At 45.1% G+C, this 18,458-nt stretch overlaps 1 protein-coding gene across 1 annotated transcript in view; it reads left to right on the top strand.

The window, feature by feature from the left end:
- LOC119385744 (uncharacterized) overlaps positions 1–16,661 on the top strand; it is a 36,518-nt gene extending 19,857 nt beyond the window's left edge. Inside the window, exon 4 of the mRNA XM_049414086.1 lies at positions 16,536–16,661. Coding sequence (XP_049270043.1) covers positions 16,536–16,661 — 126 coding nt within the window. The remainder of the gene's footprint in view (positions 1–16,535) is intronic.
- The last annotated feature ends 1,797 nt before the right edge of the window (positions 16,662–18,458 follow it).

Raw genomic sequence — 18,458 nt, 5'->3', positions numbered from 1 at the left:
GTAGTCGCGCGAATCGAGAAAACCACAATACATAAAAAAAAAAAGCACGACGACGATATCCGCTACAAGCAGCGAGCGTGAACCTAAATCGACGACTGACAACCGCAGCGCATGCAACGAGCGGCCGGTTGGGCAGCTCGACCATGAATCAGCAGTTCTGTTGCAATGAAAGGAGGCTTACGTGTCGCTTGGCTGCGCTTGATAACGACGAGCTCTCGAAAGAGCGTGCTTGCCCTTCTTCGCATCCCCTGCCTCTTCAATATATTTCGTCCGATTATATTGTTGTTGGCTCCCACGGGTTTCTTAAAAGTTCTAAAGCAAGAACGTCCTTTAGCACTGCTGTTTTTGTAGTGTGAAAAAACCTAACTTCCAGAAAATAGTACAAGCTTGTGAGGCGGTGATGACGATCGCGGATTCAAAATGTGTAGACAGACGCTTGCCGTCCCTAATTTCAGTTGGTCTCAATTTATGAATTCAATATTTTGCGCTTTTACAAGACGACTTGCCGTGTTATATTCGCTGCCCACAGACATTTTTCTTTAAAGCTCAATTACCAGCAGAGGTAAAGCAACAATACCTTTGCAAGTACAATATGTTCAATGATCTTCTCAAAAGAATCATTTTAATAAAGTCACCTTAGTTTCAACAGCGCCCCTAACAAGCTCTCGCGGCTACGCGCCCGTGTGTCTGAGAAAAACAATAAGGCCGCCTGTGACATACAACATGTAAAACCGTATTGCCCATGCGTAGTTGGGGTGGTTTACGAAATACCCCTCAGCTGTGGTAGGACATACATCGGCCACACTGGTCGATGTTTAAATATCCGATTAATGGAACATGAAGCCTCCCTTAACAATGTATCTGGTTTACACTTGCCTTCGCACTGCAAGTCCTGCGCATGCGCGCCCCGGTTTTCGGAAACCAGGGTGCTTGGGAAAATTCGAAACCAAGTGGCCAGAGAATTGTTGGAGGCTTTTTGCATAAATAAGAAGGGTGCCCAATGTGTTAGTGTGCCTTCCTTGAATTTATATCGCAACGAATTGCACTTTTTAGACAAGTCTTGATAACTCAAAGTAGGTTGTCATTCTGTTACCGTGATTGTCAATGTGACTCGCCCATGCGCGTGAAGCTACCTGGAACGCAATGTTCTTTCCAATAAAACAGTTTTTAGTTTGGCAAAAGTCCTGTCATTTCTTGTCCTCGTTCCTTTGTGCCTCCAAATTTTGTCAGACCATGCACCAACTAGCCCAAGAACGCGTTTTAGTCGAGAACTAAAGACGCCGGAAATCACCGACTTCATTATGCTCATGACATGCTACCCACGCCGCGTTTTCCTCTCCGCTAAGTGTTGGTGAAAGAGGGATGAAACAGATTAGACTGATATAAATTATCGTGGAACTCGCCTTGTTTGACTGCCTATGCTGATCTGCAACCCTTCAGGGTGGCCTAGTAAATAAGGTGCTCGACTGCTGACCCGCAGGTCGCGGGATCGAATACCGGCCGCGGCGGCCATATTTTCGATGGAGGCGAAAACGCTAGAGGCCCGTGTACTTAGATTTAGGTGTATGTTAACGAACCCCAGTTGGTCGAAATTTCCAGAGCCCTCCACTACGGCGTCTCTCATAATCATATCGGGGTTTTGGGACGTTAAACCCCAGATATTATTAACTTTCCCTAGTCAAGCTAGCAGTAATATTTAAATTAGATTAATCATGCTAATGAGCTTAATTAGTATAATCTACATACTCGAGGCTTCATGTCGACGAGCTTTCACCACAAGTCAATCTAGACCTAATGAGTTAATTAGCGTAATTAATGCTAAATAGACTCAATCATAATTAATATATCGGTATCGCTCGGCATCTCTTGCCGAGCTCGGCATGACTACGCAGACTAGAATCTCAACTCGGCTTAATTAGGGCTAATTAGCCTTCTGGTTGTATTATGCTTGGCTAATTAGTTTTCATCGTGCTCAACTAAACTTAATTACAATTGGCTATGATTAACATGGCTTAACTAGGCACAGCTATGCTGAGTGCGCCGGCATAATGATGATTGTGTTTTGTCTACATCGCGAGTAGTACAAAGCGTGGGCATAACTCTGGTGTAAAAAATATTAATATTATTTACGCTGCAGAGCCCCTAAATGCCAATTAGCACACATTCCAAATGTATTCAGCCTCTTCCTATATGCTTTCATTTGATGCATTACTATGTTGTCGACCTATTAATTTATTGACTATATACCCGCACTTGGCAACTGCCTACAACAATCACTAATAAGCTATAATCGTCATCTTTAATTGCTAGGTTCCATAGATTTTCCCCAAATTATCCCTGAATACTAATTATCGATAACTATCACTAAAGATAATTGCATGTTACTATCTATCTCGGATGTTAATTTCATACATTGAATACCCTATATATATCATGTACATATCCTTATATACTGAAAGATTTTTATTATAACCTTAAAATTGGTAAATTCATTACAAGTGATTACTTATATGGTCAGGGTGCAAATGTGCATATTGTTGCTGAGTAAATTTCACTCAGTGTGAATTCTTGGGGGTCATTGTCAACTCTGTTAATTTTTCATAGTAATTAAGCTAAAAGACCCCTAATCACTAATTAGCAACCTAAGATTCTTATATCTTTGATCCTCTTCGTCTCCACTTCCATGTGATACATTACAACGCAATCCTCGGATTAGTTGATTCTTATTGACCCCTTTTCTATTTACTTCAAGGCGTAAGTATTAATAATGACAGAGTACAATTACCATATCTCTCATACCTTTGATTACTAATTAGCTATAACAGTATCTACTGCTAGTTACTTGCATGCGAGAGCCATCTAATATTAATGGCGTGCATTGCAATACAATATCTAAATATATATATAATATACATGTCCTTCTATACTAACCGCTTTCACCAATAAGTTTTAAGTAAATTGTTAAATTCATTAGTACCCTTGATTACTTACACGCAGTGGAGCAAAATTCGTATCCGTATCAATATATCTTGTCAATTCTTACTTACTTTGAATTACGAGGAGCTATTTTTACCATCTGCTCTAATTAACCTAAGACTTCTCATTGCTAATTAACAACTTAAGACCTCCACAGTATTCATACCCTCCATATCTTTAGCAGCTTCAAGAAAAACAAGATTATATAAAAACACTGACATTTTCACCTGTTTTAGGGCAACCGTAAAGACTTTGAAGCGTATGCACCCCTATAAGGCGGTTTCGCTGCAATGCACCATAGACAAAAGTTCCCGTCGAACCTCAGAAACTTCGCCGACGTCCGCCAAACTTCACAGGTACGAATATTGAATCATCGACATTGGATCCCTTCAGTGATTTAAGCAGGTGAGGGCGCATTGTTTTTAAATAAATTTTTAAATTATCTCCTATGGAGTTTCACATAGCACATAAAAGTGGCTCTCGAACCCAGGAAGTTAATGGGAATAAAGCAAAACTTCTCGCAATGTGGCATAATGACTCCCATATTATATGGACGAAGTGATTTAAGCGTACATTGAAGCGTTACACTACAATAAATGTTCAAAGGTCGTTTCCCATTGAGTGACGGTGCCACTTAGCAGCCAAGACAACAGATGGCGCTAGTTGTCGATGTCCCGAATTCCTGGACATGGATACCGAATCTAACAAAAATAATTAATAAAATAATGTGGTCAAAAACCGTCAAAATCGCTTGTGCATTTCGCACCTCGCTCGAATCGGTGGCACTCGATGATTTTGAAGACACGATTGTCACCTCGCTCTTGTGTACGTGCGTCTTTGACGAGCTTTCCGAACTTGATTTCCGCGTAGCAGCAGTTTCGTTTGCTTCGATTTCCGTTGTCTGGTAAAAAAAATAAAAAAAAGAAGACACCACAAATCAGGCATTTGATAAGAAATAAACCTCACTAAGTGTAGTCCATATACATAAAGAAGAAAAACTAGAGGTGTTCGAATTCAGGAAATTTTCGGATCGTGTACGAAATATCCAAGAGGAACAAAAAGGGAACAATAAATTATGAAATCAAACATTATTTTGACTTTAACTGTGAACACTGCACGAAATTCAAATGATGCCTTGGCTATTATTTTCTACTGGCGTTTTCTGCTGTACTGTCTATGTATTTCGCCGACAATTGTCCACAGCTGAGGTTGAAGAGAGGAAAAGACGGTATTTCTGCAACCCTTGAAATAGCGTCTTTTCCTCCTGCACCAGTTGAACCCGTTGATAATGTAAGCAAACCATCACTTTGCCCACTGACGAAGTTCGAAACTACATTAAAGTTGAACCCCCTAATAACGAAAGCCCTCAAGAACGAAATGTTTGCGGCAACGAAGAAATCTGGTGTCCCCGGCGAACGTCCATAGAGTTCAATGCATTTGCCCCATCTCGACAGAGAAGTGATCTCAAAAAGCGCACCCGAAATAACGAAAGTTTCAGGTAGTGATCCGCAACGTTTATTTCAACGCATGAGCTAGTTGGGAACCCAGAAGTTTGAAAATTGCAGCGCCGCTCATTCGACAAGTCGGGCTCATATGTTTCCGCCAAGAAGCATCGGTGCGATCATTGCTGTTTACATTCGGTCGGACGATGATGATAGCTACAAGACCGTTTTTTCACTGAGACCAGTTTTTCCTAACGCCTCTGTTGGCAACTACGTCGGCACATGACGTTTCAAGTGACGGCAGCCACGAAAGTGACCTCATGCCGACAGCCATTCTGTAGACTGCCTAACCGCTTGTTAACGCTGCTTAACGACGCTATCATCGAAAGTGTGCGCAAAGAATATGAGAGTGACAACTAGAGTGAGGAAAGCAACAAAACGCAAGAAACGCAAGTAAGTTCGCGCGCGAAGTTCTAGATGCTTTTGACATCGTTCGCGCTTTCCTCGGCACCCACGCCGACGACGACGAAGCTATGCAAAGCTTATTAAACTGTGAGGCTCGAGCCGTCAATATCCTTCAAAGCAACGTGAAACAGAACGAGATCAGCGACGTTTTTAAATGAATTTCGGTCGTGCGAAGTATTTGGTGTGCGTATTTTTTCATTTTCACGACAACGACATTCTCTCGAGAACGAACAAGAAGCGCTTCCCCGGCGATTTCGTTATTGGGGGGGGGGGGGGGGTCCGACTGTACAATAAGAAAAGGCATCGCCACAATATAGTGTCTAGCTTAGACACGTTCATACCGGCACCCTGAAGTACATGCAAACCATTAACAAGTATAATTTGAATTAACCGTGACACCTTCAGAAACGCCAATAGTAAAACACGGGAACAACGTGTTACTAGCACGTGTAATGCGGTGTTCGCTGAAAGAGAGAGAAATACTGCGCTACAAATTGGAACAAATCAGCACTGCCAGAATATTGCTATATATAGAGCGTTTGAAAAATTAGAAATATTTTAGAATGCTGCCTATCTAAACGACCAGCACCACGAAACATGTGTTTTGATCGAAGTTTGATCTGTAATTATGAAGTATACCAATTAATAAATTTCAGTATCCCAGTTGCATGGCTACTTACAATGTATTGTTCGCCGCTATACTGATAAAGGGATAGCAGATATGTTAGGCCTCCATAGAGCAGACCAGTGGGTATGAGAATACGTCAGCTGCGCTCGTATATTGTGTATGTGGTCACCTGCTATTTTCAGGCGCCTGATTAGGCACCGCGAAAAAAACAAAGAAAAAACAAAGACAATTTTCTTGTGTAGAGCAACGTAGAATACTGTTAACTAGACGTCAAAACTAGTAAGATGACCTCATCATTACCTACAATCTCTGTTTACCTTTTCAACGATAATACGTGGACTCATAGCTGGTTCCCTGACGACCGCCGTTCTCGGCACTTGAATTCCTAATGAAAATCCGCCCATTGCGCAAAGCTATCCATCCTTTTACCTATTTTAATCGGTTTCTTCGCAGTTGCTAAGCAGCACTTGTACCATTCAGAGGTCTTATTTAGAGCACCATGTCCTTCCTTTGCCGATCGTGTAACGGGGCTCTCAAACTCACCCCAGGTAGCAGGCCGCAGTCACGAAATTCAATCGGCACAAGGGCCGCGACAATGAAGATGGTGGGAGCGCAAGGGGGGGGGGGGGGGTGTCGGGGAGACATTGAACAAAATGTCACCTAACGTTGCCATTTGAAAGAAAGCCTTTGCCATATTACATACATGGGTCACTTCTGAAGGGGATTTGATGTCGGGTTTCGAAAAAAACATATCGATACTGATTTCCACAATGACTAATATCTGGACACCGATTCTGAAATATAGTTTTCGTTCCACGGTGATGTTTCAACTCACATTGACCGCACTGGGTGCCTCACCAAATTAATGCTTGAGAACAGTCCCGTCTGTGTAGCTACACGAACAAAGCGCTATTAATTGCAATAGGCGGAGAAAATAATGCGAGTACTATTTAGCAAAGTCACAAAACTTTATTCCGTATAAAGCCACGGGCCGCGTGTTTGAGACCCCTGGACTCTAACGAGTTCCGTTTGCTCAGTGCTGTAGTGCAGTACGCCACACATACTATCCCATCAGGCCGACCGCTTAATGGGGTACGGACACAAAAATTTTGGCCTCGGGCGTTTTTTTTTCTGCAATGTGTTGCTGGGGGCCTGTTTGTCATAACACGGCACAGCATTTGGTGCAGCGCACGACAGATAAATAATTACAGGCTCCTCATTACCGACCAGTGTCAGTTTCAGTTTCAAAAATGACAAGCCTCCAGGGTGCAACTATTACCACCTAGCGGGTGCAGCGCTCGATCCCGTCAGCACACAGAACTGTGACGCACTTCCGCACGGTTCGCGATCAACCGCCGAGAAGTACGCTGCCGGAGCAAACGCGGCATAAAAACATGGCGGCTATGACGTCATCATAACTTGTTGCAACGTGGTCACGTGAGGTAAGTAGGGGGTCCCCAAGGGTCCCCTTTGAGGGTGTCAGTAGCGCGAAGATGTCGATCGCTCACGCAAACTTTAAAATTCAATTAAAATAACTTACAAGTTATATTCGCTGTTGGTATTTTGTAGATGATATACGCATGCTCACCGGAATCGATCCCGCAGGCTATCTCGGCCGCAAAATATTGTGTCAGTACCCCTTTAAACTCCTTGCGGAGAGTCCTGTCGTCAGTACTATGCTTTGCGGATTTTTGAAGGATAGCAAATAATCTGATCAGAAAATTGATAACAACATGCACTACATCCCCGAGTGCGAGAACAGCATTTAGTTATGGAAATAAGGGCTAGTGGAAGCCGTGAGCAGTCTTTGAACTCGTGAGGCCACGCGCTCCCGTGTTGCAAGTCATATTGAGCGCGACTGTACTCAGCAAAAAAAAAAAAAAAAAAAAAAACCCCGACAACAAGGCATGCGCAGCGAGGCTGAAAATTCGAGAAACGGAGTTCATGATTGAATGAAGTGATTGCATAGTTAGCGTTTATTACCCTGACGCTAACTGAGCGTGCATTGTTGGTCTGCGAGATGAACGGAGTAGTAAGGACAACATTTAAAAAGCTGTTTGCCTGTAAGCATTGTTTTCGATTAACCGACCACCTTCGTTCATATCATGTTCAGCGTCAGTATAGGTTGAAATTCGCTCTTATAAATTATACCACATCGCAAGAAATTTTCTTGAATAAGGCACTCTGCTGCTCGTTATCAGCATGCGTAAAATCGAGGCGGGAGGCACACAAAGAATGCATTACAGGCACGTAAAAAATGCTTGTGCTCGCGCTATACCTGTTGTGTTGCTAGCTTTTTGCGAAGCTTAAGGTACTCGTGCTTAAGGTACTCATGCTTAATTTAGACCAATTATCCCGGCCCAGTACCGTGTCGTACGCGATAACAAGACGTGACGCAGTAAGTTAAGATGCGCAAATTGTGAAATTTCTTACCGCGCTGATGTCGGTGATATTTGCAGATTCAGGCGACGAGGGCACACCGTCGTCTCTTCTCGTAGGACGCGGTTTCGACAAATCTGTCGTCGTCGGTATCTCGCTCGTTTCGGTTGCTTCACTAAGCTTGGTCTGTTAGGAGAGAAATCGCGCGGCTGATAAGCGATATAAAGGTGTTTTTCGCGGGTAGGCTTTACTTGACGTGACGTCTTCAGAAAGATAAAGCAGGTTGTACATGAATGCAACACTGAAGCTATTATACCCTCCGCCACGGGCATCGACGCCCGTTTATGCGAGTATGCAGGAGAAGAATGATATGCGAGTTATCCTGCGTATACACGCTGCTTAGAATAAACGACCCTGAGGGCGGTCACTCTTTAGGTGCCTGCGCCATTGTACTACAGTTCGCGAAGCTCAGGTTTTACTTTAACGGCATTTGTCGCTGTTATCCTTCAGAAATGCGGTGTTTATTTGGGTATATATTATTGCTAGAAATAGTTTCCTGGCATTTGTGTGAACGCAACCAAGGATTGAAATAGTGATGATGATGATGATGATGATGATGATGATGATGATGATGATGATGATAATAATAATAATAATAATAATAATAATAATAATAATAATAATAATAATAATAATAATAATAATATAATAATAATAATAATAATAATTTATTTCCATCCAGAGAGTGATTGCGGAGAGAGAGAAAAAACACACGATGGCATGACTACTTCTCCCCTCCCTTGTTCCCAGCTGATTCAACTAAATTTGAATATTTAGAATACACTCTGGCCTAACTAAATATGCAACTTATCGAATGTCGAAGTGCCACGTGGCAGGGACGCCGCGTATAATGAATTGTAAGCACTTCTATTTTAAAGCATACAGGCACGGCAACTACATTGCTCGCAGAATGACGGTTATCAAGAGAGCTTGACACCGAGGCTCCCTTTCCTGGCTGTTGTGTTTTCCTTGGTTCACTGATAGCATCAAAAGTCAAAAGTCGCAGTGCCGTTTTTAAAGCACTATTCACGCTAGAGGCCTTCAAAAGAGATCCCTCAAAACACGCTTACCGGTTCATCAAAGTCTGACGGGCTGCTTATTTCAGAAGTTTCACCGTTGTCATCTTGCAGAGTCTCTGCCCCTGGGTATGAAAAAAAAATATTCCGCCGAGAACGTTAATATCACTTCGAGTTTGTTGATGCTTTGTGCACCTAGCAGTGCTTACATTAATACCCGTCGGTAGGCGCTCGTCAAAGCGGAAGGGTTGTCTCGTTTTGAAATAACGCTTAATGCTCATGCACTTACACAAAGCGTAAATGAAAATATAATACAAAACACCTTGCTTTATTGTAGTTGTGAGGCTCTAGTGCTATAAAGCTATATTCTGCGAATTCAATGTGGTAACTTCTTTCAATAACGAATGTATGCCAAATTAGTAATGTCTTTGGCATGACGCAGCTGAGTCAACTACAGACGTTTATGGGTCTATTCCGCAGTCCTGCTATCGTGTTCCCACTTTCTTCGGGCCAACATATTGCAAACAGTGGCCAAACATTTCACATCGTAGCAAGCATATGCCTCTCATAACGGATTTATGTGTTGCCGCAAACCACGCGTATTCCGGCTTCGCCACTGCAGTCGCAATTCTCGGTCATTTGCTAAGTTTAAAAATGTATTAAAAATACAACACTATGATTGGCCGTATGACTACAACAGGAGGTATAAATGTGAAGTGCCACTTTGTGTCGTCGAATAATGGAGATGTAATCAACAATTCCGAAGGGCAGCACCAAATATTGACAATGAAGCCAAATTTCCGCGTGGTGAAACCGTTAGAAGAACTTGTGCTTTCAAGTCAAAACAGCGCAGAAAGTCAGGGGAAGACGGACGATCGAAATAAAGGCAGTTCTTCGAACGAGGAATACCTCTCGAGCCAGCGTTTCTGCAAGGGAACTTGTCTTCGTCAGGATGGAAACTGCCTTCCTTAGCAGCATTTTTATGCTCGATGGAAGAGAAGAACAAGTAGAACAATCTTATACGAGATTTAGCTTGTGCGCACGAACTCATTATCCCTATGTGGCCTCTTGTGAACCGGTGTCAGTCTGTAAGAGACTTATTTAATATGGAATCACTGATGGCTTCAAATGCGTGGACCATTTCGAGAATACTTTTGCGTTGGATCTATATTAAATAAATATGGTGTGACGAAATTGGAATTTCGCACTTGCTTGCTTGGTTATACAACTTTACAGACTACAACGATCATTCCACCGATTGACGACATGCGATATAGTTCCTGGTTTTCGAAGAAACGTGCGCACGGATGTTGCCCTCGCCGTCTGCATGGCTGAGGGTACGAGCATAATTTGAACAGATGTACTTAGGGCGGGAGCGAGTCGGGGGGGGGGGGGGGGGGGGAGATGAAATCAAGAAGTTCGCAGGAATAAAACGTGGTAAATTGGATAGGGTAAAGAGGTGGGGTAAACTGAAGGCCATTGGGAGAGGCCGTCAATTTAGAGCGGATGTAAAATACGCTGAGGACGTTAATGATGGGAAGGTGGTGATGATGGGGACGATGACCAGGATGATGATGCGAGCTGCCAGTTTCAACGAAGAGAAAATTAATTATAGACAGTAAGGAACGTAAAAGAAGAGATGGCTACCGCTGCGCAAGATGGCTAGATGATATTCTGGAGGCCACAAGGAAACGTCTAGGAGAGCCTAAAGAACTCCCTGTCAAGCTGTCCACATGCAAGATTCTAAAGAAGGTAGTTGCTGCTTTAACGAAGGCAAGTCCAGTTTTTGAAACGTTGGCTCCAGCGACAGCCTGCGTTCAAGAATTTTTCATCTCTGCTTATAAATAGGCTTCACTCGCGGTCATATGTTGATGGTGTGACAAGAGTTATCAGCTACTCTATCAGTCCAACAACAGTGTGAAGAATCTTGCTTTTTGTGAATACAGGGACGTCTGAATGTTTGCGTACCAGGAGACAGGTCCGTTGGCACAGAAATTTCCTTCTCCTCTGGAAAGATTTGGTCCTCATCACTTTGAGGTTCGCGTACGCTCTTCGATCTAATGGTCTTCGGCCGTGTGCGCCGCTGGTGCCCACCACCTGACAGCCGATGCGGTACGGAAGAGTGTTTATCGTCACCGGGAACAGTTCTCTCAATGACAGCTGGCTGCACGATCTTCTCTGGTTCGTCTTCTGAGGCGAGGCGGACACGTTCTGCGGTCGCCACCTTGCGGGAGCGTCTCCTGTCGAACACTTGTTGCGCTGGTTGCACACCAGCGTGACCGGCAACTGGCCGCGTTGGCCGCACTGTAGGAACCTGGGACCCAATTTACGAATATTTTTGCTCATAAGTGTTATTATTGCAATTGCCCAGCAGCCTTCACTAATGTATCTCAGTCACAAAGGTTCGCAGAAGCTTTCTTATCGCAAACTATTCGGCGTAAGGCGTCTTTGTGAATAAGGACCCCGTGGCCAAATTGATAGCTTTTTTTTTCGTCAGCAAGCGGCAGCCTTATCTAATAATACATTCACCATCAGGATTGACTAAAATTTCTTGCACTAAGAGTCCTCGCGTTAGAGCTTTTCGCAAATAGGGGTCCTGCAGTGTTTATGGAAACGTGAAACGCACAGCGTGGGGATGTCAAGTGCCCGGATTGTCTTTGATAAGCAGGGCAGCCTATCTGGCGCTTCTGGAAATGTTTCCTTCACTTTCTGCTGCACACCGAGTGTCGTACGTTGCAGTTTCGGAGCAAGATATCACTGTCGCCTGTCATTATGTTTGCCCTGAGAAAGACGTTCACCGGATTGCGACTCGAAGAAACCAACAATGATGGACCCAGGATTTTCAACAACAGAGGACATTCCTTGTTCTACCAATGATGGTCACTGTAAATCTTCAACAAACAGCACGGAAAGATGGTTCGTTTGAGATTAATACGCGCAGCAACGTTCGCGTGCAACTGCTTATACGCTTCACCAACCATAGGTAAACGAAATTATCCCAGTGCCATTGGTAAAAAAAGGACTGCTGCATTTCATCAGAATAGAGGTGGTGCAATGCATTTTTTTTGCTACTGAGTGAAAACAGGCGAGCAAGCTTCGGCCAGATTGAATTTATGTTTATTATAGTTGCGCGACGTTGCGAAAGTGGTTCACGCACTGTTTTTAGACTTGCATATGCACAGAATGCGCGGCTTCACAGGTTAATCTAAATGCGATATAAACGTTTCGCATCACTTCAATATTTGTTGTGGAGACAATAAAGAGAGTGCAAAAATAACAGCTCTAGGCCCATCTTTGAGAAACTTTTTTTCCTATTCAATAGACCCTTTTCATAATTGTAAAGCTAGCTTTCCTGCCATGCAGTTTGCCCAACTAATGGCGGCTAGTCACTTACTGCGAACAGCGTGTTCACGCGCATTTTGCTTACGCTATGACGTGGAAAATGTAGACTCGGCTCTCTTGACATAAATACGCATAATAGACAAGCCTCAGCACGTGCGACTAGGACCTCGTCTCCACTCTAAGGAAGAGATATGCCGCCATTAGTTGTTCAAATATGTAGCGCAGAGAAGCGCACTTGCGGATTATGAAAAGGGTCTATTGCGAACGCTGCTGCTTCGCTGCGAAATAAATTATTTTTTATATGTGGTCTAATTCGTGACTGTCTTTAGGTGATGACATCGTTGCATAATGAATAATGTTTCATCCGGGATCAGCTTCCTTACCACGTGATTTTTCTTCAGAACAGTTGTGCTCTCTTTGGGACGTCATTCTCTCGCACAACAGTAATTGCTTGCGCTTGCTTTTTCAAAAACTTGGCGCTGGCTACTTTCCTATCAAGAATGTAATGTCACGCTGATAGCACATACACCCGTAGGGACGTGGAAGTACCACGTTCGCGGCGTTAGATCAAGGTAAAGACACGCAAGTAAGATGGCTGTTACTGTCGCGACAAAAATACGCTGCAAGAAGCGCAAAAGTTTTTTTTTAGGGTGCAAGCAATGAACGCCATACGAAAATTACTCGGTACTCTTTTTAAATACACGCTTAGCTATGGGGAGATATGCACTTGATATGGAGGAAAAACACTAGTTTGCCTAGGCTCACGTTTTGAAGGAGTACCATTATTACTTACGGATGCCGTTGGGGTGTTTCGCGTCGCCGCGCCCCAGTCGGCCTGGTGGATGGCTCCCTTTGGGACAACTGTTTCTGCAGCAAAGACTAAAAGCGATAGGGAACGTATGAGGCACAATTTTCTTGTTTCCTGCGGCAAGCTACAATGCTTGAACTTTTAATAAAGCCTTTGCTGCTTTTCTGAGGCGCTATAATTACTCGAATAATAATTCGTTTTGCCACATTGAATTGGTTCTGCTCGGATTGCGGCATGGTACACTCTTGATTCAACGCTGATGGGTTGTCTATTACTGGTAGCTTTACGTGCAGTCATGGACGCAGCTTGCTAATGTATCGGTACTACAACATGCTGTCTACGACATCGTCAGCGCTGCATATTCTCCGCTGTGAGTTGTGGCTTAAACATCATAAAGACACGGACGGAATGTTGTTGATCTCGGCCATAAACGGCACGACAGAAGCCACGTACAGCGCGATAAAACGCGCGAACGCACATGCTGATAAGATCCATATGACGTAACGAAACTAGCTTCGTCCAACCCTGATACTACAACATGGCGGCTATGACGAAACCAGTACAATCGATCTATAAGGGAGGTGCTCTGTGCTGGCAGTTTTGGCACGCATAACTCTGTGGGAAGTGCCCATAGGTAGATGGAATGAACTCCGTAGAAAATGAGCACATCGTAAACGCTATATGTGCTAATTATTTGTTATTATTTAACTCTATCTAAACAACGAATCCTCACTAGAACTACCACGTCAAGCCATGTATAGGCCACTCTAGAAGATTTCCGTTAACGTGTGTCATATATTATGCAAGGTAATTGGATAACATAATAAGTAGAAGATTCGTATGCACTTTCATTTCGTTTGTATGACCACCTGCAGTTATGTGCGGTACATGGCAATTGCTCTGCTATCCACAGTAATGAGCGTGATTGCACTTGCATTGTTACATTGCGTCCTTTGGGATACATGGAGTGACACCAAGTGAGTCAAACATGACCACTGTACTGCAACCAAATGTGTTGTGCGATTAGTGTTTAAAGCCGTGCTGCAATATAACGCATGCGCAGATGGAAAGGGGCAGGAGTGGTAATTCTTAGATGTTTGAGTAACCTTTAGATTTGGTTTGATTCACTACAGTTTTTCCGTCTTGACTACTGGTTACTTTATTGGTTCGTTTCCATATTCTTGCTTTTTTTTTTCAAGCGAAACTTGTTATGAGCTACAAATTTCGGTGGCGCTGTTTTCGTATGCGAAAAACCAGTCGCCCATTCTTCGAGCGTACAGAACTGCGGCCCTCCAAGGTGCCCCGGTCACATGCGTATTGGTATGGGCGCTTTCCTATAACTGATGGTCTCTATATCGTGGGCTTGTCGGCGATCGACCCTTTCTGATGTGACAATCTGATCTTTTAGCGAGGTCACTTGTGGTTTCACGTTCCCACAGTTCATTGTGGCCTGGATATCAACGCATGACCTCGCGTTCAGGCGCCGGTGATGGAACATGAGTCATCAGGCACGATGCCAACTGCGCAGACGCGCCGTCACGCCACGCCCACAACCAATCAGAGCCATTTCGCTTCCACCGGGGATAGATAGATAGATAGATAGATAGATAGATAGATAGATAGATAGATAGATAGATAGATAGATAGATAGATAGATAGATAGATGAAAGAAAGAAAGAAAGAAGGAAAGGAAGAAAGAAAGAAAGAAAGAAAGAAAGAAATCACACCATCTCCCGCTAAAGGGGACCATGAGGCGATGCGAAGCAATGTTTCGGCATGTAGAGCCCGCGTTTCAGAGGTGCAGTGGTGAGGGGGAAAGGGGAGAGGGAAAGTGGAGAGGGGAAAGGAGAGGGGGAGGGGAAAGGGAAGGGGAGAGGTGATGTGGAGAGGGGGAAAGGGGAGGGGAGGACAGGGGAAGGGTAGGGGAGAGGGGGAAGGGGAGGGAAGGAGGAAAGGGAAGATGACAGGTGATGTGGAGAGGGGGAGTGGAGAGGGGAAGTGGAGGTTTGCGCATGCGCAGTAAGGGTGGTCACGCCGCACACCACCACCACCACCACCACCGGATTGAAGTCCGCTATAATATGCTTCACATCTAAAAGAAAGACATGTAGTGGATAAGGCGCGCACACGCCAAGTTTCGCTTGCCCACATTTCCCCGATAGCGGAAGGGCTCCTGAATCTTTTCTAGACCTTCGCATCGTGACCTGATTATATTTGCTTTTTGATGTACCCCTTTAATGCCCCGTTCCTCCCCCATCCCTTCCTACGTCAGCCCCAATTCAACTAACAAGGTGTGGCTTCGAGCAAGTTGGTACTGCATGCTGTACTGCGTCTTGTGCAAAACATTTTAGGTGAAGGGCGCTGCGCCTGTCCGTGCCTTTTTCACCCTTCGTCTTTTGCGCACGAAGTAGTAGACCAATTCCCCGGCACACATTGCGGAAGTTATGTTCTGGATCAAATGTAAACGCACATCGCACATCAGCAAGCGTTCCGATGGAGTTCAGCGCTATTGCTATATGTCTCTTCGATTTGGCTGCTCTTTCTTGAATAGTTGGGGGATTGCAGAGCTTATCTCCTGAATTTGTCATTGCAGCACGTGCCGCTTGCGCCACGCTCTTCTATTTGACTTCGTGTAAGACAAGCTCAGCACCAATGCAAGCTTCTCCTGAACTCGCTGCTTTGTAACTGCAAGCGTTGTTGAAGTTCTCGGTAGGTGACGACATAGCATACCGCTAATTCAATAATGATTCGCGGATGTTAACATCTACCGCAGTAGATACAACAGTTATACTAGCTGGCATAAGAATAATAGGTACAGATTTGATGCCTGAATTGTTGTCAGGACAAATGAGTAAACACGTGTAACTATGTCTTTCTTGGAAATATGTCTTTCTTAGAAGGTGTTTTTCGTTTTTTTTTCTGACGGCGGATAATCCGCGGTCACCATCCGCTTACGTCGACATGGCACTATCAAGATGGTAGGTTTTGTGATATTGACAAACCGAACACACTCTTTTATGCTACCAGCGCATTTGCCGAAAAGACAACTGCCTTCAGCGGGACGGCAAAGCTCGATCGTTGCTGCACGTTAGTCCTTCGATTCGCGAGGGTCGCGAGGCAAGCAGGCATCGCACTACATTTGCACGGCACGAAGTCGTGCGGCCCGGTGCACTGCACTGTGCAGAGCTGGTCCAAACGGTGCAGCGAAATCGACGAGAAGAGTATCTACATGCAAGTGCACCCTGCCTTCGCAGAAACAACCCTCAGGCACTGATTCATGAAATAAAGGTTGGCGCTCACTGGACGACCACGCGACGAGGCCTCTGTGTATGCTGACGGCGGCGACGAAGCCCGTCGCGCACAGCACTAGTAGAACGCATCCGCAGCGACTGATTTGAGGTCTGAACAGCTGGCACCAGAGCAGCGACGTCGGAACTTTGCCGAGAGAGGTGATGCTGGACTCGCTCACGGAACGCTTCCACGTGGACGCCATCGGCGAGTTTGACCGCCCGGAGGCCCTCGAGGGCTTGGCGTCGCCGCTGTAGTTAACGAGCAATCGTCCCTGTTTCCCGCCGTTGTTCCTCTTCTACTTCTGATGCCATGTCCTCGCTTAATGCTGTGGCTGCACCGTGGCGCTAACCCACTGTTGAAAACAGCCCCCCGACCGCTTACATATATGATCGCTCTGGCCATGTAATAATGCGAAAGCCTTAGACGCCTCATGAAACGCGAAAAGTAACCGTCGGCCATGGAGGAAGGAAAACTGAGCCGAGGCTTCATCGTACCCAATGCATTGCAAGAAATGCGGCGGAGGTGACGTCAAATTTATAGGGGCAAACAAACCGGTATGGAGCAAACAAAACAGCAGACGCCCCGCGGCGTGCTTTCCGCGCTGGTTCGCTTCTCCGCAGATTTATAGTGACGACGTAAATTAAGCGCGTATTGTGCGGTTTGCATGCAGTGAAATGTTGTAAGCACACATTTACCGGGCTGTCCGTGCGTGGCAGGCCCGAACGCTCCGTGCTGAAATTCTTCGAGAAGCGTTATTGTCAAGCTGCAGTCCAGAAAGTACTGGTGCAGGCCGTAATCAAAGCATTCAGCTCCTGCGTCGTCTTATTCGAATTCACCTGGCAGTGACTTACGCGTTCTTTATGTCATGCAATCAGGACGTTAAGCATAGTCGTTGAACAGAATGCTAGGCGTTAGGCCTTTTTTTCTCTTAGCCCGATCTCCCGACCTACTGGCCGATCAGCTGTTCTCTGCTCGTATATAAATGGAGCGCGCGTGGCACTGCATTATTTTAACAGCTTGCTTAGTAGTTGTACGGCGCAACGCAACCTAATACTTGAAGTAACTTTACGTCTAAATGGGACACCGCTATGTTGTGCACGCGATTGTGAACGTAAAGTTTGTAATTAGAATGCGCACACAACTACTAACACGCAGCGTGCGCGCACACCGCACAATACACACACCACCACATTACGATAACAATGAAAGTTTACTGCCTTTCCGGATGAACGACACAGCACACGATACGATACACTCGGCGCATGTTATGTACAGCGTCTCAGACGCCAAAAACAAAAGTTCACCTGTGTTCTGAGTTGACACAATGAACAAGGACCGACAGAGCGCACGTCGGATAGCTTCGCATGCAAATACCATGCATAAGTGATGAGCAATGAACAGAACGTACGTAGACAGGAAAAGTGACACCCGTTTTTTCCGCAGTGAACGTGATTTGCACCGGCTATACACAACGGCTGGGCATTGAGTATCTTTCCTAAAGAAACACACAGAAGGAGCAGCGTGCATGCTCGATGCGAATCGCTCGATGCGGGCATGCGCTTGCAAATGACGCGACGGAAATCCCCGAATATTTTGCTGCTCCTTCGCTAGGAGGCGATGCGAATGTTTGTGATGTGGAGGCTTCGCGAATGTAACGTCAGGGCCTCTCCTTAGTATTCCTTCCTCCATGCCGTCGGCGTCGTCGGCGTCAACACGAGTGATGCAAAAAATCCTGTGGCGCCGTCATCATGACTTCACAGGTAACCAAAATACTTGACGTCATTGTGACGTCACATGATGTCATCACATCTCATTGTAGTTTGGGCAAAGGTGGGCCGATCACGGAAGCGCTGTGAAACCACTCGGGGAGTAGAAAGCTTCAAATTCCTCCGACCCCGGACGCAGGGCAGAACCACGTTGGGCGCGGAAAGTTTTCGGGCGCGATCAATATAATCGAATGAGAAGAAAAATAATGTGACTGTCGCCTTCCAGTCGTCCTAGGCGAATGCATAAGGGACCATGAGACTGTCTACAGGTTGCTCGTCCTCGTC

Source organism: Rhipicephalus sanguineus, chromosome 3 (assembly GCF_013339695.2).
Source record: "Rhipicephalus sanguineus isolate Rsan-2018 chromosome 3, BIME_Rsan_1.4, whole genome shotgun sequence".
Classification (NCBI taxonomy): domain Eukaryota; kingdom Metazoa; phylum Arthropoda; class Arachnida; order Ixodida; family Ixodidae; genus Rhipicephalus; species Rhipicephalus sanguineus.
This window is presented reverse-complemented; position numbering and strand designations above follow the sequence as displayed.